Here is a 23,539-nt window from a genome sequence, read left to right on the forward strand (position 1 = left end):
GAAACTTATGGGACAACCTAATACATACATCGTGCACGCATCGATCGACCGGGACGCTGCTGCACCAATTAGCTTCATGAACCGGATACCGCGTTGTTCGTTTAAAAGATCGACAGATCGGGAAACGTCGATGAACACGAGAGACAATCGTGCAATTATTGAATAAATCACCGTTCGTTTTGTCGCTAATTGTCCGGCACCGTGGTAATTAGCGATCGAGATTGATATTGTTTTTCATTAGATTCGATTACCGGTCTCGAGGGCTCGAATTACTAATTAAAACCGTGCACCCTTCGGCTGTAATTAAAGCGTCGCGCAAAAGGATAATAATTGGGAGTCGCTTTTATAGTTTACGTGACGGCTGATCAAACTATATCTGCCGATCTCTGTTGATCGAACATCGATAATGCGGAACGTCGCGATTCCAAAAATAAATAAATTATTAGGTGGATAATGACGGCTCAGATAATGGGGTTTTAAGCGAATAAAAAATTGTTACATTTCCTAAAAGCTAAAATAGACGAGAAACTTTTCGATACAGAATTAAATACATTAATAATTTGTTTTAACATTTCTAGTTAAGTATACCATGGTCTATCGAAATAAATGCGGCATTAACATTAAACTGAAATCGCAGCCGTCGTTCGACCAAAAATCGATATATCCGTGCAGCTATTTGCCGCGCGAGGAGCGCGACGAAATCAGAAACACGTTCGGAGGAGAACTTCAAAAAATCAGGATCCGCAAATACACCGATACCGTAAAGCCAGCCGAACAAATTTCGTGCGGATAGAGGGGGGTGGTCCTGGGCGCGTGATGCAGTTGGAAGTGAACGACCAAATCGGAAGTCGACAGTGCAGAGGAATTGCCGACCCTCGATGGTTTATGTGCGAACATACACGGAACACGGTGCGGATAACGTGTAACGCCCCAAATGCGACAGGATGCGTTTCGAAAGGTCGTTGAATGATTTCAGCTATACGCGGAGGTACTAATGGTCGACATCGTGTCTACTAACGATAATTCCGCTACTGCCGCTGCTCTGCTACTATTGATTTGTCGTTCCGTAAATAAATTATAATTCGACCGTGATTTCGCCGAATCGAACGCTTGTCGTTTAAATAAGAAAACGTTTGAGATTTTTCGCTAAGTTGAATTCGATCGCGACGATTGCTATAACTAATATAGTTCCATCTTAAATACTTTTTGTTATAAACAAGACTACTGTTAGCATCAAAGGTGATAAAACTAATTGAAATCGGAGGTTGAAACGGTGAAGCGACTGACACGTTATGTGATAATTCGTACAATTTCTTTACTCCTTCGATGATGTATTCATTGCCGAGATTAATTAAAGATTACAGTTTCGCAGTTATTAATTCGTCTCGATGTAACAATTTCCATCGACAGATATATTCGCGTAATAAAAAATTGATATAGTTAATATTGGAAGAAACTATCTCTGAAAAGTAATGTACACGAATAAGATAGAGCAATAAATAGTGAAATGAACGCAAGTAACGATCGCAAATTTTCTTCCAAAAAGTTTGAATAATAGAACGAGAAAGTCAAATGGCTCCCCATATGTTCATTTGTCCCGTGACACTATCATCTCAAAATCGTCGCAACAGCATCGCCTAAAACACCAAGATCCAAATGATCGCGAGCAGGGGTCTGTTAGGCAGTCAGCCTCTAGGGAATACGAGAAGAATAGGGGGGATGAGGTATCGAATATCGCCGAAGAATCTGATGCCGGTGTTTCTCTCTCCTCTCTCCCAGTAATCGGCTTTTTCCGGGCAAACATACCACGGCGTGGTAATGAAACGAAACAACAGCCTCCTTGGTGTTCCTTAAGAAGCATAACGGACGCCTGCGGAGTCAAACGTTCCCAACGGTAGTTAAACCTCGTAAAACGGTCGGCATGTCGCTCTTTATTTTGCGCTAAATGCCCGTCATCCCGTTTCGGTCCGTCCGGAGCCGGCGCGCGAGAAGAGGAGAACGGAAACGAGCGAATGACGTTCGGATGGACTTCTCGGGCCCGGCGCGAAGACCCCCGCCGACTGAAAACAACCGAGATTTCACCGGCGTTAGCCCCGGCACCGAGCGTGCTTTATGAATTTTACGCTCCCATTATTATGTGCTTACTGGAAAAAGAGCCGGGGAGCTGGCAGGAGCTGGCAGGAGCTAGCAGGAGCTAGCCCACGTGGTCTTCTCTTTCTCATTTTTTCTCATTCGTCCTCCCTCCCTCTCTCTCTCTCTCTCTCTCACTATTTTCCTCTCTCGCTCGCTCTTGGCCAGGCGCAATCGCGGCGAGCTAAACTGCCCTGGCGTGCCTCCTTTCGGACCCGTGCCATCCGCGACTGCTACTAGGAAGTCAATTACGTAAAGTACCAAGCAATGAGAAAAAGTCCGTGCGGTTAGTGTACCATCGTGCTACTTCCTGGTCCAACCGTGTACCGGCCGGCCGTGCACTCTCACTTCTTGCCTACGAAGACCGGCACACCGCCGCGTTTTGCCCCGAGATTTAGGCTTTTTAACGACACGCGTTTACCGTTCCGCAAACGACGTGATCGGGGGGGATCGTCCTCTTCCGTCCCGATTATTATCGTTACCGCCTCGCACGACTACCGCCGTTTACCATCTGTACTGTGCCGGGCGCCCTGCGACGGCATCGACCGAGCACTCGACTTCGCTGCAGTCTTCGCATCGATTGCAGTCTTCGCATCGATTGCAGTCTTCGCATCGATTGCAGTTTCTTTGCAAAGAGATCCGGAAGAATCTTCCGACGATCACAGTCGAATAGAAGAACATCGAATGTTCTTCGGCGAACTGCGAACGGTCTAAATTGGCGGCGCTCCCGGGGCAAGAGATAACGAAGCAAAAGGGTATAATGACGCAACGCATGATCCTTGCTTACATCTTAATCTGTAAAAATAACAGAAGTCACGTCCGAATCGTAAACCGGGACTAAACGGGGCGCATGCATGGCGCGCGCGTTATCGGGCGCACAACTATGACGACAGACTGCTATCTGTGCGTGGAATCCGTGAACCTCTCTCTCTCTCTCTTTCTCTGCGTTTTACTACCGCCGCCCCGGTCTTTGTTACGCTACGTGTCCTTCGTGGAGCTGGTCTCGCGTCTATGGTCTTACTCGAAGAGTTCCTCTCGCTTGTCACCGCTTCGCAGCGAACTCCCGCAGATTATCCTCCCGGGAGCAAAAGCTGCGTCGGGAGGTCCCTCGTCCATCGGGCGCGAACGGCAGTCGTCGTCGCGGATGCCGTGTCTCCGGAGTTTGCTCTTCGAGGAGTAGCATTCTTAGGTCACCGCGCAACGTTAACGGCGATGCGTGAAAGGGGATCGAAAGCACGCGCGGGGAACCTCCATCCGTGGATGCCGTGTGTGCTCCTCGGCAAACACCTGCGCGCCGGTTACGCTCGCTGAAGTTGATTACCCGGAGATTATTAACACTGAAACTGTCCGACAGCCTCGGATGACCCGTTTCAAAATCCCTCCGACCGATAATTGCTGGAATTACGGTGCTGCTTCTTCTCCGGTGTTTTAAAAAAGAGATCGGACGAGCCTGCGTGCTCCCCGGTGTCCGAGGGAGCTGCGATCAAAATGTTAGGGGAAACGGCTGGATGAAGGGAACATCGTGCAACGCGATGCATCAAATATTTCTTAATTGCCTGACAGGATGGTGTTAAAATGGCGTTGGTTTAGCGCGAAGTGTTCTCGCGCGAAATGAAACAAGAAAAACGCTTTGCGCTCGGATGATTCGATCTATAGTTCGCTTTGAAACGTTCAATGATATTTAACGATAAAAGTCAACTTTTGCGCGTTGATAATTATTCAATTTGCTTTCGAAAATCTATGGATCTGAGAAATTAATAAATTAGTGTTAGTATCGAATAAATATTAGTTAGTATCGAACAGCAATGTTCATCGACAGAAAATTCATTTTGCAAATCCATCGACGAGAAACTTTAATTACACTTAATGTTAAGCTATTCCGGTTATTGGAATACGATCGATCGCTCGGGACTGTTTTATGTAATAATTACAAAGTAAATTTGTTTTAAATTTGATTAATTTGTTCGCAGAGTCGTCCGAACATATTAATCTTTTATTAAAAAGTGATTCGCGTATCGGGCATGGAAAATCGCTTAATTATCTGCATTTATAGAAGGCAATTTGCAATGCAGAAGGACGTCATCTCGTGTAACGGGTATAAAAATTATAACTAAATACAGGTTGAATATAACAGTATGAATAATAACGATAATATTAACATAATATTACTTTTTACTTCAACGTATTTCAATAGTTCATTGAATATAAATTTCTCGTGCATTAATTTGATAAACTTAACGAAATTCCGACTCTTGTGCAAATAAATTGATATTAAAAAATTGCAAGTTTTTCCTGCTGCTAAGACAGATATTTTTGGCAGTTAATTCATCTTTCTTATATTTCTACTTTTATTACTTATCCTGTGATAAGAGTAATGTTCATAAACATCCGCGCGGTCTATTCGTTAACAATAATTTCTCGTTTATAGAATCGTCGTAGATAATAGGAAATTTATATGCGCATCTGCCCGTCGCAAATCATCTCCGACCAGCCTCCCCCCAGATATTAATTTACCGACGAGCATCGGCATGCCACAAGTATGGAATTTATCAAGCATCCCGATCGTTATGTGTTCCATAGCAGAATCCCACCGTCGCTGATATACAAAGTGCATGCCGAAGTTAATTCCGGATAGCCAACGCGAAATTCTGAATATATTTTTATCGATACCGGCGAAACGATCGGGTACAGACGTCTGGCAAATTTCTGACTGTATAATTAATCATTTCTTCGGTGAAATTAAGCTATAGTAAAGATATCGCATTCTGCAATAACTGCGATAACTATTTCAAATTTTAAATGTATGACAAATTTTAATCTATGATCCAGAAAATTGTGGTTATTATTTTTAAATGGTTGGTGTTATTATTTTTAAAAAGTTGGAGTTATTATTGTGAAAAAATTAAAGTTCTTACCAGCAAGATGTAAAAGAAATTATATTATTTTGAAAAGTCTGGTATTAGTATTTTAAACAAATAGGAGCTATCAATCGCGAAATGTAAAAGAAATTGTTAACAAAATTAAATAATAACTAGATTTCAATTTTTGGTTAAGATTGAACGAAAGCCAAGTTCCGTCTAAATTCTGATTATAATAAATCAACTAAATTCTGTCGTTTGATTAAAATAAGCCTGGTCTTAAAAATGTCTTACAAAGATTCTTTTAAGGTTAATTGGAAATTAGCTGCGCCGCGAGTGTATGAATGGAAACTAGTCAGACCTGATAGCTCGCGAACTGGTTTTATGAATCACTGAATGATCTGCAGATAAGTTTTACGTTCGGCTAATAATATTATAGATTATTCAAAATGTTGCTTCTCGTTCGGCGTGACCAGTTTAATCGAAGGATATTCAAATCTTTATTAGCATGCGTGTTTGTTGCAAAACGTGATAATAAAGTAGAGAAGACGTGGGTGAGATTGCACATTTTCCGATTATCTGCACAGTCGATCATAGTTGCAGAAGTATCTTGACGCAGCACACGATTCAGTTATCGTAAGGAACATGATATTGCGAACATAGTTAAAAAACTAATGCGAAAAAAATTAATGATTGCAATTAAGTGACGGAAGATGATTAAAGCTACTCGAATTAATTTTGTTGTGTAACAGGAATCGAGAAACGATAACGTAGAAAACTCAGAACAGAGATATAATAAGTAACTAATATAATAAATAATTAATATAGCAATTTATATTAAAATCTTTTCAAAAATGTCTTTGAACCGCTGTAATAAAAATAGCTTTCAATGGAAATTATTAATCTTCCGACACCTTCGCCAGTGAACAAATAAATTAACAATTGAATTGCAACAATAATTTGTATAAGAAAAACGACGTAGCTTATGTTTACGTGTCCACGCCAGTCGATTAAGCATAAGTCAAAAGGTTCATCGGAAAGATCGGTCGCGGAACATTAAATGCCAATTTTTTGTCAGCGTCCGGCACGATTTGCAAAAAAACGTGATTATGTTGCAACCTTGAAAATTTATAACACGAGTTGCAGCGATCTATAGATTCGCGTCGTCTCGGTTATCCTAGACGCGTTGCGATATAGTATCCGATCGCTTTTATTATTAATTTTAAAAATTATATAAATTATATAAATTTTAAAAACGTGGAAAGAAAATCACATTATCATAAATGCATAAATAATCAGTCTAATCCACCCAAAGCAGCTCTGCCAAAATTTGCTGCTTATATTCTGTGAATTAGTTCTTATTTTTATATTAACAATACGGAATATTTCGCTGGCCGAGAAAAATGAAATAAAAAGAGAACCTAGAGAGATGCGTTTGGAGGAGCATAAAACCGGCATAAAACTCGTAAAACGTGTTTTCCAGCGTGTATGCTCCCGCAGCGTACACAGCCACGTTATCATTAGCAAAAGGATAGCTCGACCATTTCGGTCGAGTTAGCAACAGGCGTAAACACCTGCGCCTAACGTTAATAGGATCACCCTTTTCCCGATGAAGACCATTACTTTCTTGCGGCGCGATATTAGCTCGGAAAGAATCTTCTGAGCCACGGGTGTCCAACCTCCACGCACAAATGTGACCCCCGAGCACGGAGCGACAGAAATGACAATAGAAATTGTTGCAAAATTATATTGCTCCCGGATTACTGAGATGATTTTGAGCAACTTTTTCCTCAGCGAAAATGCAATCCGCGCCTTCGTTCGCGAGTTATTAACGAAAAACAGTGACCAATAAGAATTGGAATACCAGCTGATCTCGTTCCTCATTGGTCAATGGTTTCTCGTTAATATCTTGCTAACGACGTCTCGGAGAAAATTGTTGCAAAGGAAAAAGTTGCTTCAAATGACCTCAGTAACCCCTCATTTGTAAATTGCTAGTGACTTTTGGATCACCCTGTATAAGCTTCTATTACAGCAGTAAAGAATTTATTTTAAAAAGCGAAACAGTATACACCTTAAATTCTACGGAATAAATATTATTTTATAAATATAAAAATCGTGCATTTAAATCGATTGTATATTGAATAAATACGACGAGTGTTTAATAAAGGGTGTTGATAGGTTGAACACCCCTGTCCCAGCCCATAGGCGAGAGATCGACGGGGGTGACAAGAGAGCGGTTCCCTTTTCAGCGATCCGCGAGCAGCAAACGAACCGACACGCATCTCGCGCTGAAACGACAGAGCAGATAGGAAGACTCGAACGCGTCTCCTGGTCGCAGTAATGATCGTCCGAGTGTGCGTTGTGTGCAGAAACACAAACCGTTCCGGATTAATTAAAAAAGAAACCCGGCGATAGGCCGTTAATTAATACACTGGAGACACGCTGGCATCCGACTTGCGCGAGCCTCGACCCGGTCTCCCCGATCTAGTTGAATTTGCTCGGCTTCTTCTTGCCGGTGCAAAGCGCGCAAGAAGAAGAGGGACGACGGCTCGGGAGTAACGTGCTACCAATTCGGAAGAATGATGGGAACTGGAAACTCCAGATATTAATGTAACGGGGAACTTAATTGGGAGATTTAGAAGAAACCGTGGACGACGGCGCGCGAGGAGTAAATGTATTATCTGTAACTGCTTCGAGCAGTTTCCTGATCTCCGATAATGTTCGCTGCGAAGACGAGCAGTGTGTTACTTTGTAGGAGCGATCTCTCGTGGAAAATAATACGCTTTCTAATGGTAATTAAGAGATCTGTTACGGAGATGCATATACTTGGTGAGCATTAATATTGGATAAAAATCTCTATTGTATCACCGAAAAAATTGACTTTATTTCGTTTATAATTTCACAAAGCCTTGCTTCTATTTTATTTGGATATTTCCGATTCAATTTCATATTTTTATTTTAATTTTATATCTCTTTCTTCTATGTTTCGCAATTCGTATCAGCTTTTTTATTCGTCGCATGCACTATATAAGAGTTATTATTATTAATAGCTTCGCAATGGAATATTTCTTTCTCATTTCGCCATTTCCGTGATAAATTTCAATATTAATCACATTTCCGTATTAAAAACGCGCGCACGATATCTCTTCGACAACATAAGTGTTCGACATCAACGCTGCGCGCGTGCATATTTCTCGCATGAAAAATCGCTGATTTTCCCCTAATTTTTGAGGCGGAACGCGCGTATCCACGGTTCAACGACGATTCGTATTACCTTGCGCGATCGTACTTTATACAATATGTAAAACGGGGACACGAAACGTTAATTATTCGACGGACGTCATATAAAATGTTCTTATTATAGCCGTGTTACAATACGATCTCTCGCGCGAAAATCGTTTCAGCGAAATTACACAGGGGAGTGGGATCCGGTTCGCGTATCAACAAATTGGCCACCCCTTCGGGATCATTTTCCCCGGTTCTAGCCAGTCCGGTCGCCCGCTGATTCGTAACGTTTTCCAGAACGAAACGCAGTCATATTCCACGCGTTGTACAGGGGTCGTCGTCTCTCGCCGAATTCGATGGGACACGATCAAACATTTCTTTCAAACGTTTTCTGCTGGTACGCGCGCTTCACGGGTAAATAGCCCGGGCTATTTGCAAATATTCGCAAAGTCGAAACGATGCGTGCTATGTACAGGGCCTACCCGGTCACCCGAAAGGAAAAATTCCCGAATAGGAGATGCGCGCTGGACATTACAGGCCTCGCGATAGTCTACCCACCCCTCTCTGGCATGGCACATTTTTGCGCGCGAAACGATACGTCCGCCATGGGAACCGATAGCGGCTACGATCCGGAATCGCCATTCAAGAAAGCGATTTTATTATTAAACATTTTTCAGATGCTCCGGGAGCGTCGAATGCGGCTCGGTGGAATTCGGAAGGGTTCGGAACTGATTTTGTTTCGCGGACGAGGAACTGTTCGAAATAATTCCTTTGAAACTTAATTAACTGGGAGCGACACGAATGTTTAGTTATCTTCTTAACCTATTCAGAAATAAATTATTTAGGGGGCAATTTTTTTATTTTTTTCTGTTTTATTGATGACAGATTCTGTAGCGAATACTCATTGTCTTTTCTCTTAAAATAATTATAATTTTAGGAAAATTAAACTTATGTTACCCCTTATCCCTGAAGGGGTTAATAACTCTAACAATAATAAATAACAAAATAAAGTTCTCGTATTTTTGTTTTCACGGTTCAGTCTACTAAATTTGATTTCATTTAAAACGAGACGAACGCGTTTAAACGGAATCGCTAATGCGACAAATAAATTTGCAACGTTTGAATAGAAAACTTTGCCGATACCGTCGGATTTGACAAACGCTCCGGCAAATATTTGATCGGGCGCCGCGTTTAGCCGTTTATGTACATTAGAATAAAAATAGGCCCGCGCGCTACCGTGCGACGCGGCAACATGTATTGGTCAACATGTAGGCAGCGGGATATAAACTATTTGCAACGCAAAGCATTGTAAATTAGCTCGGCTCGCGGCAACGCCGCAAACTCCCCGGGTCAACCTATTAATTAGTTTCTTTTCGAAAAAGCAAAGCACGGCGAATTGTCCGGCCATTTGCATGCATTTCTTGCGCCGCGTGTCTCGCGGCCAAGATTTAATAATGCCCGGAGATCGGATGATAAAGTTCAAGTTAACAGTTCTACATTTTTGTTCGCGGCAAAAAAAGAAGCGCACGGATAGTTCGCGGCGTTTCGCGTTTGCATCATTTGAAACGTGGAAACTCGGCGAACGATTACAGTGGAACGATCGCGTTTCTTAATTACCGATCGTAGCTTGCACTGTGACGTTCTATTAGTTTATTAGACGTTTCTATAGTTTCGCTCGGCTTTTAACGCAGCGAAGAAATATCTAACAGTGATAGAGATATTAATTATCAGAGCGCGAATTTTTGCGGTGATGATAAAAAGCGAACGGGTGCGAAACGAAACTGTAAAAATATTGGAAGGACTGTTGTTGACTTCGTAAAATTATTCAAAGCTCGATGAACTTTTTTTTAATTCTTATTTTATCATAGCTTTGCTGGCAAATTTTTATTTCGCAGAAAAATCCCTGATTTATTAATCTCGTGTAATATTTATTGGAAATATTTATTGAAAATACTTATTGGAAATATTTATTGAAAATACTTATTGGAAATATTTATTAAAAATATTAATTGGAAATATTTATTGGAAATATTTATTGAAGCATACTATTATTAGCAAGCTACAAGTTAATATATTATTCTGGTATTTGCTGACTTGCAAAATACAAGGGAATATTATCGAAAAAATTCGCCGGAATCCCGCAAAGACGTCGCGTCGACGCGCAGCGTCGTTAACGGGCCGCAGCCGGCGCCTCGAATCCGTCGATTTGACATTTCTCCGGGAACACGGTTATCACGACCGACCAGTTTAATATCCGGTAACATTTAAATCTCTCGGCGAGAGCTCCTCAGAAACGGCGACGCGTTGACCTTTTTCTTCGGCCGAAGTTCCCCGCGCCTTTCTTTCCGCGTCGGCCGTGTCCGTTGTTGGCGACGTCGGTAATAGCGACGAATTGCTATTACTAATAATATATATACTTGCTATTACTAATAATAGCGACGTCGTACGCGTGGACTGTATTTCTTGTAAATACTGGATACTTCAATATCATCATTTAATTGAATTTACGAGTAATTTAAATCTAAATCGCGAGGCAGATGTTAGCCGAAAGTCCTGAGCTCAAAAGTAGCCTTTTAGACGCGTCCTAAAGAATATTATACAATATATATAAATCATAAAGAATATTAGTGCTGGGCGCTAACATGTTTCCCGGTTCGGCCGAGTATGAACGACGGGAATAAGAATAATTTGTTTGACGGGAATCGACGTCGAACAAACGGAACTGTTTCGACAGTTTGATAGAGTCGAAAGCCGCGCGCAAACTTTTCCGCGACTTCGCGCGGATCGCTCGAAAATCGAATTTTGCCGTGCGAACGCGCCCAGCGACGAGGACCAGAAGCCGCGGAGGCCTGCGACGAAGATTGTTTAAACGGTAATTCCATTTCGCGCGCAATAGGGACGCCATTATCTTTTAGTCCTTTGAGTCATCGGGGCCGAAATGGCCAGGGCCGGGGGATCATCGATGCAAAGGTGGCCACGAGTGGTCTATTAAGTTCATTATCCTGCTGGGAATACGGTGGCTCTTTGTCTATTCGTGCGCGCGAGAGCCGAGGACGGCCGAGAACGGTGTAGATAACAGGATGTTCCGAATAATTGAGTTCCCTGATTATCCCGGGCCGGCCGCTATTGTTGAAAAATTCCGATGATAAACGGTAATATTCAGTTTATCGGCGCGCTTAAATTCTAAAATTGGCGGAACCCCGGGGCACCGAGACACCGCGGGTTATTATCCTGCGGCAGAAATAACTTTGCTTTCGATCAACTGCGCCCGTCGAGAGGTTTTTTCGACGTTGTTAACCATTTATATGGAAACGGCGAAGTGTCGCTGGCAAATATTTCCCGCGTCAAACTCGAACTTCACTGTGATTATTTAGATTAAGTTAAATTATTTTTAAAGTAATCTTTTTGGCAACTCCATTTTCCTCCGATAAATAAAAAGTTTACTAATACGATACTACAGTACTGAAATTGTTTATACTTTCCGCATCACGACAGACAATCTATCGTTTTATATTCGATAAAAGTGCAGAAGAATTTATTATATTACTAATAATTCTCTTCAAATATTACAACTTTCTCGAATCGTATTCGTCTCATATATATCATTCTTTAATAAATGTTCAACATAATTCTTTCAACAATTATATAAAAGAAATGAATTAGCATCAAGAATAAAAAATTCTTAATTATTGTCAGCGGATAGCAATTTTGTTTCAGATTAACCATTATCCGGAACATAATTGGTTTATTTTCGCGTAACAGCGTGCGACTGTTTTGCAGTGCATTAAAAAAGCTGAATAAATTAGTACACGGTCTAACAACTGTCAGCGTTCGGTCTAACGAAGTTTTTATAAAAAAAAACTGTCTTTTAGCCGTCACGATGACGGCCCATATATCGCAGAACGCGACGGGCTTCCTTTGATGTTACGGATAACGTTGTTCTGACATGATGTACGGGATTCATTATTAACTGAAAGTATGAGACCCGGCCTCTCTCTCTCTCTCTTTATGTACTAACGAAGAAGGGAAATATTACTCGGCGAGGATATAAGGGGTCATGTACACCCGGTAGACGATGCGATCCATTTTGTTTGCGCATAGAATTATGCCTGTTTTACTCGCAGCAGTTGTTATCACTGGATCACAGATTCCATGCATTTCACGCATTTATTGCAAAATCGGTGAATCTTTCTATTTTTATGAGACATTCGATGCGAACGATTTGAAAATTAATTATATTTTAAAAAAGGAAGTTATGGTAGATATAGCAAAAATACTATAAGAAAACTTCAAAGAAGTCAAATGATTAAAAGTCAAGAAATAATAATAGTTAATTAATAATGTATTTCCAGAAGAATAACTACGATCGTTTTAAAAATATTTCTGTCTCCATCGAGAAATTATTAAACGATTCGTAATATCTTGGTAATTTTTCTATCATTATTATTAATATTCATAATTAATGCGTTTAAGGGACATACCTTGCGGCAGAAATAAATTCTTGAATTTGGCTAGGAACATACCTGGAACATAAATAGATGCAATTATGACTACTGGATCGTAGATTTTGGTGCATTTAATACAATTTGTAAATGAAATATTGCAAAATACAAAGGAATTTAGAAATACTTTTACACTGCTTAGAATTTAGGGAAACTATAAAGACAGGAAATATAACAAATTCATAAACAATCTCCAATTTGCAAAGTTGTTTATATTAACGTACATTTGATTAATACAAAAATATAATAAAATTGTTTTCAAAGTGGTCGCAGCTCGACGAATATTAATAAAGGAAATATCGTCGACTACCATCGTTGTTGCCGACTCGATATCTCCTCGAAATATCAGCTATAATCGCATTACCCTATACGGGGGCGAAATAATTCACGACCCGGTGAGAAATCTAAACACATACGGGAGATGGATCGTCGAGAGCGTCAGAGAAGCCACATTAGGTCACGAGATATTTTATCCCCGGGAGCTTGAAAAACAGCATTGGATCGCGAGATATTTCATCCGCAATCGTGAGGGGGTAGATAGCGCATATGTAGGGTAGGCTAGTAGTGCCTGCTAAGTAGGGTACAGAATAAGCAATGAATATAGGTCGCCAAATCAACCGTGCCGAACTTGGACGAATTTCTACCCTCGGTAACGCGACGGCCTTTTCGTTTCTTCCGTGGCCCGAATTATGCCAATTTCATCTTTTACAGTATTTAGTATTCTTTATTCGACTAGGTATAGTGCGCTGGATTATTAAAAAATTTACAAATTTTATTTATATGAATATTAAAATATTTATTTATTTTTAAATATTAAAATATTTATACAGTTATCTTATATCGTTGGAAAATTGAGTAAAATGCGAACGCTTTTTTAACGCCATTGAGACGCGAATACCTGCCGAGTTAATTTCAATTAATTTTCGAACGAGCTTACACGTGGACGTATAAATATTTCCATGAAAATTCGAATTTTTACATATCCGTGTTTCCAACGTGAAAAAGATAAACAAGAATTAATTTTCTTTATCGGTAGACTGCAAATATTTCGAAATTTTATATGGAATGTGACAAAACAGCGAAACGAACGCGGCGTATAATTAAATTTATAATTACATTTAAAAGCATAACAAAATTGGATTTCGCGGAAAGCAGAGGTTCATTTATCAGGAAAACTTTATTCGACCGAGAGCGAACATGTTACACGTTATTCGTTACACGTTGTTAATGTCCGTGTTTTTTGCGTTCCTGCAATCAAGTGGTTTAAAGCGCGTCCGATTCAAAAGCTACCGAGATTCGCAAAAATATTGAATAACGCGTCCGATGATTACCTTTCTGTTCAAAGATGTATTTACTTCTCTGCTCGGCGAACCAATTACGAATTATTTAATTACCGAAAAATTGTGGCACGTTTTTCCAGCAGAGTGTGCCGCGGTAGAAAGCAAATTTCGAATATTCGATTCTCGAAAAAAGATTTCAAGATTTCAAAATTTAAAAATTAAAAGATTTAAAAATTTCAGGATTTCAAGATTTAAAAATTAAAAGATTTAATATTCCGCGAAATTGGGGAACGCTAAATTAGAACCGCAACTTTATCGACCCTTAAACTCCTATAATCTACGTCAAGAAAATTTGAACATTTTTTTTAACGAAGTTACAGAGATTCGAAGTTGGACGATTTTCAGTTACAATTTACCCCGAATCTCGAATCCCGCGGTTTCTTTCCGGACAACGTTTGAACTAATTTCCATTCGTTCCACGGCAAGGCAAGAATTTGTCGGCGAAATTTTTCCCATTTTAGTTTCATCGTTCCCGTTCAAATTACCGGAATATACGGCCGAAAATCCTCGCGCGCGAAAGCATTCCCAAACGTAATTTTGCCGGGGTATTTCGCAGTCCCTCGAAGAACGTTCCGGACGTAATTGACCAAGAACCGAGCAAGATTAATAGCGGTGCGCGACGAAGAAGAAGCGTCATCGGAAAAGATTACGTTGTCGCAGGTCGCGCAAGAAACCGGCTTCTTGTCCAGTTCGGGTATTAACAATTTCTACGCGTTTTGTAGGATACAAAATGTAACAGATAACTGTTCAAAATATCGGAACAGAATTTAGGTGAAGATGCGAGTGAAAGCGATTACTTTGCATATTAATTATCGTTGCTTTCGAAAATAATTAATCTTATTTTTAAAAGCAATTAAAAATGTGGAAATCAGTATACATTAACTGGTATTAATATTAAAAGTTATATTAATGAATATTATAAAGAATCTTAAATGTAACTTATTGTACTTTTTTGACAAATAAATAAAATATCGTCTAACGAAATTTTTCGTATAGACGAATGTGTAGTAATCCATATATATCATTAATACCCATCGATAACTGGATAAATAGTTACGCTCCAGCTTCCTCTAGAAAAATAGTTCTGTACACCACGATAGCCTCTGGATATCAAACAAGTTTAATCTAAAAACTGTCCTCTTATCTCGAGAAATATAGAAGAGTTATTCAGATGGCGTGTCTTGGGCGAGTCGCTCCGTAGATTCTGTCCTAGAAACGACCACCATTACTTCTCTTTTACCCACGGATGGGAACAAATATATTTGAACGCTTTAAAATCGTTATGGTTTTACGTTTGATGTTATACCTTTATTAACAAAAATATACCAATTTTGTTTCGTTTAAAATCCGATAAAATCCCTGCGCAACATGGGTCTATTTTTGATCTGAAATCCTGTGCCTCAAAGAGTTAAACAACGAATCGTTCCGTCCTCTCAGAAATGCTCAATTTGTCCGCGACCGAATCTCGAATCGCGGTGTCTCGTTCAAGGGACCCTCGCTCGATCGTCAATTAAATCGGCGCGGCGCGGCGTATGAAAACGTTAAAGCGTTAAACAGACTCTAATAAATCGCAGGGGTTCGCGCGCGCGCGAGCGCGATCGAATCGCGTCACCGCTGTCTCCGGGCGAGTATTCTCATGTAAATTCGGCGGCGCGCTCGCTTCTCACGGCTGGAGAGATTTCCATTTTACACGGAGCTCATTGTCCGACATTTGACTTGCAATATGCGCGCAGCCAAAAAGCAAAAGTCAAGAGAGAGACAGAGAGAGAGAGAGAGAGCCGCCGAGAGCGTCTGTGGCCCGAGGTCGTCCGCGCGCAGAGCCTGCACAACGCGGACATCGCGTACAGGCACGTGCACGCGACCACAGACGCGAAATATCTCGATAATTAATCGGCCACCAGGTGCGCTCATGCACGTCCACACCTACGGGACACACGCACGCGATAGCCGGTCCCCGCACACAACGGCCACACGTCCGACTGATGCATTTGGTACGGAACATTACACTTTTGACCCGTGAAATAGCATATTCGATGCTGGTTCGAAAACCTCCGGGGCCCCGCTGCCAATTATAGTAGTATAATCGCCGGAACGATTACAAGCTTAATTAATACATTTATTAGATTCATTAAGGAACGCGCGCCGAGACCCCGCCGTCGACCGATCGAAGAGAAAAAAACGTCTCCGCTCCTTTCGGAAATCCCCGAGCGGGGTTTCGCCTCGCGTTTCCCGTGTTCTATTCCTCATTAGCATCCTCCTATTACGCGTGTACGCGCCCCGGTCGGCGAACGGGCACGAGATAAATTAGCCCGACGGCCAGCGGCGCCGCATTTCTTTTTCTTTTTTTTCCTTTTTTGTTCGCAGAGAATTAGGAGCGTTTAACACGTTCGCTATCATCATTTATTTTGACGGCGGCTGGCGGCTCTCGCTACGGACAGCTGCGATATTTTATTGATGCGGCCGGGCACGGGTCACCCGTCACCGGAACACGCTGTCCGACTGCCGGTGATCAAGCAAAGGCTACCGAATACATTAGCGGTTGCCTTTTTTTTTTCATCATCTGGACAACGTCTGAAGTCTTAATATCGTTCGCGTTCGCGGCAGAGAAATTTGCAATTTTATTGTCATTTTAACGTAACCTCGTGTACTACAGGCTACAACGTTCGCTAATTATAAAATAAATCTCGCTTTCTCGCCACACTCGCATATACAATACTACAAAACAACATACGCTGATTAACGCTTGCTGTTCTCGCCATCTGTCCCGCTTTGTCGCTCGCTTTGCACTGAGTTCGATTTGGCCGTTGCCGCAGAGCAGAGCGTAAACAAAACACGTCCTTCAAGAACGTTCGCAGACGCACGCGGTAAATCCCTACAGTATTTATGTTTGGCGATCGACTTTCTCACGTCCTACCCATCTACAACCTTGAAACGCCTTCGCTGAATATTGGGTTCAGTCGAAAACGTACACTGGACTCGTAAACATCACCTGCGCTCCTGTACGACCGTAACAAGTACGTATATTAATTTGGTACTAAAGCGTTCGTCGCATTTCTGAACTTTCTATATTTTAATTCATACCAAAGTAGTTATACTTTTATTGTTATTAATTATTATACTTTCAAGTTTATTAAATCTGTATATTTGTGGATTTTATTTCCATCGTATTTCAAGAAAGAAAAGTCTGTCGAATGCTTGACAGTGCACTCTTTCAAAATGATTTTCAGGCAAACTTTTCTTATCGCTTTCGCACGAAATAAGATAGCTAGGTAATAAAGTCAACGAAAATACCGGCACTCCCTGGTGCACTACCAGTGTGATACTAAACTTATCTCTCGGCCGAGCGATAAAAGGAACTTTGTACAATTTTAAACTCGCTAAATAGCGAATCAAACCAAACCTACGAACAGAGATCGTTAACGGATATTTTCTGCAAAAAGGCTGGCTCTAAAATTTCGCAAACGAATTCATACGAATCTGCAAAATTATTCGAACACTTCCGTGTGAAGTATTATCGCGTAAAACGGGGGACGAGTTTAATATGTTAATTGTTTAACGGCGGTGCGCACGTGCGCGTCGAAAGTGTTGGTCTCGCTGCGAAACAGCTTCGTAACGAACCAAAAACACGGTATTTTTTTTTTTTTGCCATGTGTTTCACACATGAAAGCGGACACAGTCGAGATTCTGCTTTCGCGCACCGGATAGGTTACCCAAAATATTCGTGTAAAGGGAACCGTGTAAAAAATACAGGGCGCGCGAAAAAAAATGGGAAATTGGATCTGTACACAAAAATTCGGTAAACGTAAAAAGTTCCTGCGAACAAACCCCCTGGAAAAAAAACCTTTGGAACGTTATGGTATCCGTGCTCGTTTTAATTGTGCCTGCTAGTTTATAAAGTGTTAAGAACAATCATTTTATATATTTCTTTATATCTATGGTGCAGTATGAACAATATATCACAAATTCAAGGATGCAGAAATAAAAGAAAATCGATTATAATTGGTTTACTAAAAAATCTGTAAATCAACTAAGAAAAGTGCAAACGTGAAACAATTTTGCTAATTTTGCAATTTGGCAAATTCAGAGAATTTCCACAGCAAAATCAGTCTCGTAAAAAGAGTGTTGCAGATTTTTCGAGATTTCAAACGTTTGCCTATAGTAGAACATTTTTCTAAAAAAAACAAGTTCCATCATACCTTTTTCAAAGTACAGTTGATCTCGAAAAAAAGCGTGCTGCTTTTTCAAAATCCTAACGAATAGTACTCTCTAATTGAACAGTTTTCGAACACAAATTGAGATATAAATTTTCCAATGAAAAATTCGTCAAAATTATTAACGAAAAACTCACCTGTTCAGTTGTAAATGTTGCAATCCAGAAGTTGTAATCCATAAATAGTAATCCATAAAATGTAATCCATAAATAGTAATCCATAAACTGTAATCCAGGCATGTAAAGCGACACAAATCACACTAACGTACACTTTCACTGCACCATTATTCCACACCGTAATCGAATTATTTTATTCCGTCATATTAGAAAATTTGTTCGACAATTTCTGGACAAATTATGCTTGTGTAACGCGTGATTCCCGCGACACGATTCCGTTCTAACGCGATTAGAAAGTTGAGGGCATTCTCGTTATAATGCGGCAACGTGTCGGAGGCGAGCATTGTTTAACGTTGATCGTTAACGTAAATATCTGCTTACAAATCCGGTCGCTGCAATTTTGTTAAGTTCGCGTTGAGATATCGTGAAATTGCTTTAACTCTGGCTTCGTGATAGTTTCGCAACGATTTATGCTAAAAATATGCGCGAGTATGATAGACGTAGCCAGTAATAGATACGAGAGTCATCTCGTCTCTCATTGGTCACTGTTTTTCGTTAACAACTCCTAAACAAAGCCGCGGATTGAATTTTCGCAAAGGAAAAAGTTGCTTTAAATATCCTCAGGAACATTTCTGTATATCTGATTTCCCGACTGTTAGACATTTTTGGAACACCATTTTTGGAACACATATAAAAGCTTCATAGAAAGAAATGAAATTAATGCTCTTCGATAATTACGCTGGAGGAATTAATCGACATATTAATTACAGGGCCCGTCTGGTGCATAAGTGATAAGTAGCTGACAGGCAGATTACACGTTGACTTTATTAAACAAACATCATCGGTTTCAGTGAAAGACAGCAAATTGAACGGACATGTTAATATCCATATTGCTCTCCGCAATCGATTAAACTCCGTAATTATTATATCACTCTAAAATTTACACGATTTAATAAACGTAATTAACGAAGCTGTAACAGAACACATTTTCTATATTCCTTTTTCATAGAAATATTTTAGCATAAATTGTTGCGGAAGAATTTCAAGTTGCTACCGTATAACCTATTCAAACGATTCAATTCTATTAAAAGACAAATACTTCAAACTATGCGTTGAATAATTCTGTGGTTGATGAAAGATACATCGTCCAAACGTTATCCATACAAACCATAAATCTTCCGATCAGAAAACTATACGATTAATTTTTTTTCATATTAATGGCGGACGTTTAATTTTATCGACTGATTGAATCAATCGCCATTTCTTTAACGATCAATCTTTCCGATCGACGATTGAATATTCATTTCATAAATACATAAAATCGATTTTACAACGATTAATCTTTTCCATGGCGTGGATTACTCGAACAAAAAATTTGAATCGATTATAGATGGCTGATTCTGATCGATAGACGTATCTCTAGGATCGCGACGCCATAACCCGACATAACCTGGCGTAAACCGAGACCGTTCGATTCTGGCAGGACAAATAAACCGATCTCGCCATCGATTCAACGACGTCCACACTTTTCTACACTGCTTTTGCGACGAGGGACGCGAACAGCTCGGAGATTCTCTTGACGCGTCCCTCGCCCCCCCCCCCCCCTGCCCCGCGACCGCGATTATATAAGAGACGAAATAAATTCCGTGGCGGCGTTCTGAAATGTGGCTAAATAAATTTCAACGGCGGAGAATTTAGCGGGCGCGCGGTAACTAACGGCTGAAAATGTTTCATTACGGAACGGGGCCCGACACCGTTATTTATCGGCTGTAAACCGGCGAAATGCAACATTGATAATTTAAACGGGCGATCAACGTTCCGATGTAATCGCTAACTATGCGGCGGTTCTGCGCCCGCTTCCGTTGCCAATCTCTCCTCTCTCTCTCTCTCTCTCTCTTTCTCTCTCTCAGTGCTCGTCGTATCAATTAAACCAACCCTTCGCCCCGTTCGCTCACCTCGCGTTATTCCTTCTCGCTTATTATTTCCTTCCGCCTCCGAGAAACGACGACAGATTTTCGCTGGTGTTGCTAACCCGGCCGCGGACGATGCGCACGCACGAGCGACGCTTCTCGAAAAGTCTTTCGCGTAACGGTCGACGCGGGCAGAGAACGCGCAACATGGCGCGATTATCGGAAATATTCAAAGACGATTTTGGGGTTCGCGGCGATAATTGTTTCGCGTACTTTTTATTCTAACGTTTTATAAGTAAATTCTGAGATGGAAACGTAACGATGACTTCGCAATGGATGAGACTGTCGGTTTCATTATTTCGTGTAATAAAGAGGCTGATGACTTATGATTTTTATATTGTATTTTTATATTTGTTACTAGGATATTACTACTAGACTAAGGATATGAAAAATGAAAGTCTTTCGAGCCGATTGCGAGAAATACTTATTAAATTAGTAAGTATGATATAATACAAATTATTGTGTAATATAAATATAATATAATTATTATGAAATAATATAAAATAGTGAACATCGTATATCGTACACAGTATAATCATTGAAATATTGCAAAAAATTATAGAAATATTAAATTCCATCCCGTAACATTTACACGGTAATACATTATAGTAACATTTAACAGCCAATAGGAATAACTTTAACGAAATACATATTCCTCTTTACGCGTCGGTACGTCGAACATGCCCGAAGAATTCCGCGTGCAAGAAACGTCTATAACGCCGGTAGTGTCAACGGTGTGAGCGCGCGTCTCCTTATACACCGTCTTCATAATTCAGTTGACAGTGGAGGGCCCGCGGAAGGGAAAGGACGTAAACGCGAACGTCTATTATAATTTCAAGAATCGGAAGGGCCGTATATATACGCGCCGGCATCCGGTAATCCGTTGATACGAAGCGGTGCCGGAAATATCGAATAAACAAAATTGTTCGTGCCGCGCGTGGCAGCCGTGTCACAACAATTACCGTCGCGCGCGCATTTCAACGTTGTCGCTCCGTCGTTGCAGTCGCATCCTCGCCGCCGTCGCTTCGCGCCGCGGGAGATTTTAATTACCGCGGGCAGAAACGCGAACGCGCGCGCTTTTAGAACGGAACTGTTTCTGTGTTTCCCTCTCCTCTCTCCTCTCTCTCTCTCCCCTGAGCAGCCCGTATTTGTCCTTCGTACATATTCACCGCATAATGAGGATAGATTAACCTGCATCAATTAAAAATTACCGTCAAAGCGGTGCGTTACTCGCGCGACGAGGTTATTTTTAGCGCTGATACACGATCGTCTGTCGCGTTCGCGTTCGCAGGGTCTTTTAAATAGGGCTTTCCAATAGGGTCGATGTCGACAGTCTGCAGCGGCCATGTTGTTTCGAATCCGTTTGCTTTCAATTTGATGACTTATGTAACAGATAATAGCTTTGAACAATTTATTAAATATTACTCTCACTCGTTATTACATTTGCAACGACTTAAAGGCATCACAGGAAATTTGTATTTTTCCGTCGCTAATAACAGTTGCTCCATCGATCGCTTCATCCTAGTTTATTATAATAAATGTACGGACTAATTGTTAGAAGTATGTTTTACCCGGTGTTAAATTAAATCGGGATCGAGACCCGGCAAGACAAATGACCGTAATTTCGGTGTTAGCATAACGAGAGAGGAGCGGCAGCAGCAGCAGCAGCAGATATTGAAAACGAAATGCGTTAAGAACGTTAAGGCCGCTGTGACAGACGGTCATCTCTGTTATCCGTCTTCGAAGACAAACAAGCGAAACAAGTATCGTCCGCGCGCGGAACGAAGATGGATGGGCCGCCCGCGGTCGGGAGCCGCATCTGGTTCGTCTAGCCCTGGCGTACCTCCCGCAAGACTTTCCGGGCTCATATCGCGATCGTTACGTAGGTAGAGGAAGGTACGTATCAACCTCCATTCCGTTTCGTGTCACCTGGTTCAAGAGATGCAGCGACGAAGATAAATGACACCGTTCTGATTAAGACCTCGATGCTCGCCCCCCTCCCTCCGTACCGCCGCATCATCCTGTTCCATTTCGTTCGGTTTTGTATATCTTTTCGTGCGCGGCGCGCGGGAACTGAATGGGATCAGTGTAATCCTGATCTTGTTTGATAGAGGCAAGCAAGCACGAGGGTAGACACCGAGAGCAGTACCACCCTTCTCCTCCTTCTCCTCCTCCTCCTCCCCGCACACTACGACGCGGACTTTTTTCCTTTATTGTCGCGCTGAGCTTATGAATTTTAATGAATCGAGGCTGGTTTCCTGCGGAAAACTGCCTCTCGCCGTGTCCCCCGTTCGCGACGACTTTTTCGTCGTTTTCTCGCCGGCGGATAGAATGCGAGTCGAGAGAGGCCCTTAATGCGGACCGACTGGTAATAGTCCATTATTGATGGACACCGTAACGTCGAACGATGATTAATCACCTTCGAACGCTACCGGCCCGCCGATCGTTCGATCCGCCGATGAATTTGTTCGCTGTTCGGACGTTTGCTTATCGAAGGGGAAAAGAAACGAGCACGAATTTGAGACGAATGTCGCGAGGCTTAACTTCTAAGGCCTGTTTCCGGTTTCTATGATATCGCGCGAATCGCTGAAACATTTTTGCAAATCTCTCGGCGGCAATGGTTGATACCGAGTCACGTGTCTCTTGGCTGCGAACTCGGCTGTGAACGACTCGACGTTGAAGAAACCGTGCGGTGTCGAGTGACAGTTTTAATTGACAAAATTGACGACGAAGTTTTATTGGTCGCGAAGTTCCATGAAGAGAATTTTATTTATTTAAGAAGGAAAATAAGAAATGTTATAAGTTATGTGTCCTAAACCAATCCTTTCATATTGCAGAATTGACAGAGAAGATATTAGAACAAACCACAACAATTAGATCACTATACAATGTCTAACAAGCATTTCTCAATAACCTTACAAAATACAAACAATTATGCTATTTCAAAAATACAAACAATTATAATATAAAATAACACGTCACTTGAAATACCATTCCAGCTAACACGGTTCAAATATAGTTAAGTCCGGCCAGGATATTCAGCTTTCTCCTTTCTAACACGTGCGAGAACCATATCTAGGTTATCTAAATTATTCACTCGCGAGTGACTTTCTTCGAAAAGCGTTGTCTTATTGCGAAAATATCGGCGTATTCGAAAACGATCAGCCTCGGCCGAACGCGCCGCGAT

The 23,539-nt window shown here is 41.2% G+C and overlaps 1 protein-coding gene across 1 annotated transcript in view; it reads right to left on the reverse strand.

Annotated features, from left to right (window-relative positions):
• The window catches only part of LOC144474819 (uncharacterized), a 292,010-nt gene extending 273,530 nt beyond the window's left edge, over positions 1-18,480 (reverse strand). Inside the window, exon 1 of the mRNA XM_078190139.1 lies at positions 18,404-18,480. Coding sequence (XP_078046265.1) covers positions 18,404-18,459 — 56 coding nt within the window. The 5' untranslated portion in view covers positions 18,460-18,480. The remainder of the gene's footprint in view (positions 1-18,403) is intronic.
• Between the last annotated feature and the right edge of the window lie 5,059 nt (positions 18,481-23,539).

The sequence above is a fragment of the Augochlora pura genome, chromosome 9 (assembly GCF_028453695.1).
Source record: "Augochlora pura isolate Apur16 chromosome 9, APUR_v2.2.1, whole genome shotgun sequence".
NCBI lineage: Eukaryota > Metazoa > Arthropoda > Insecta > Hymenoptera > Halictidae > Augochlora > Augochlora pura.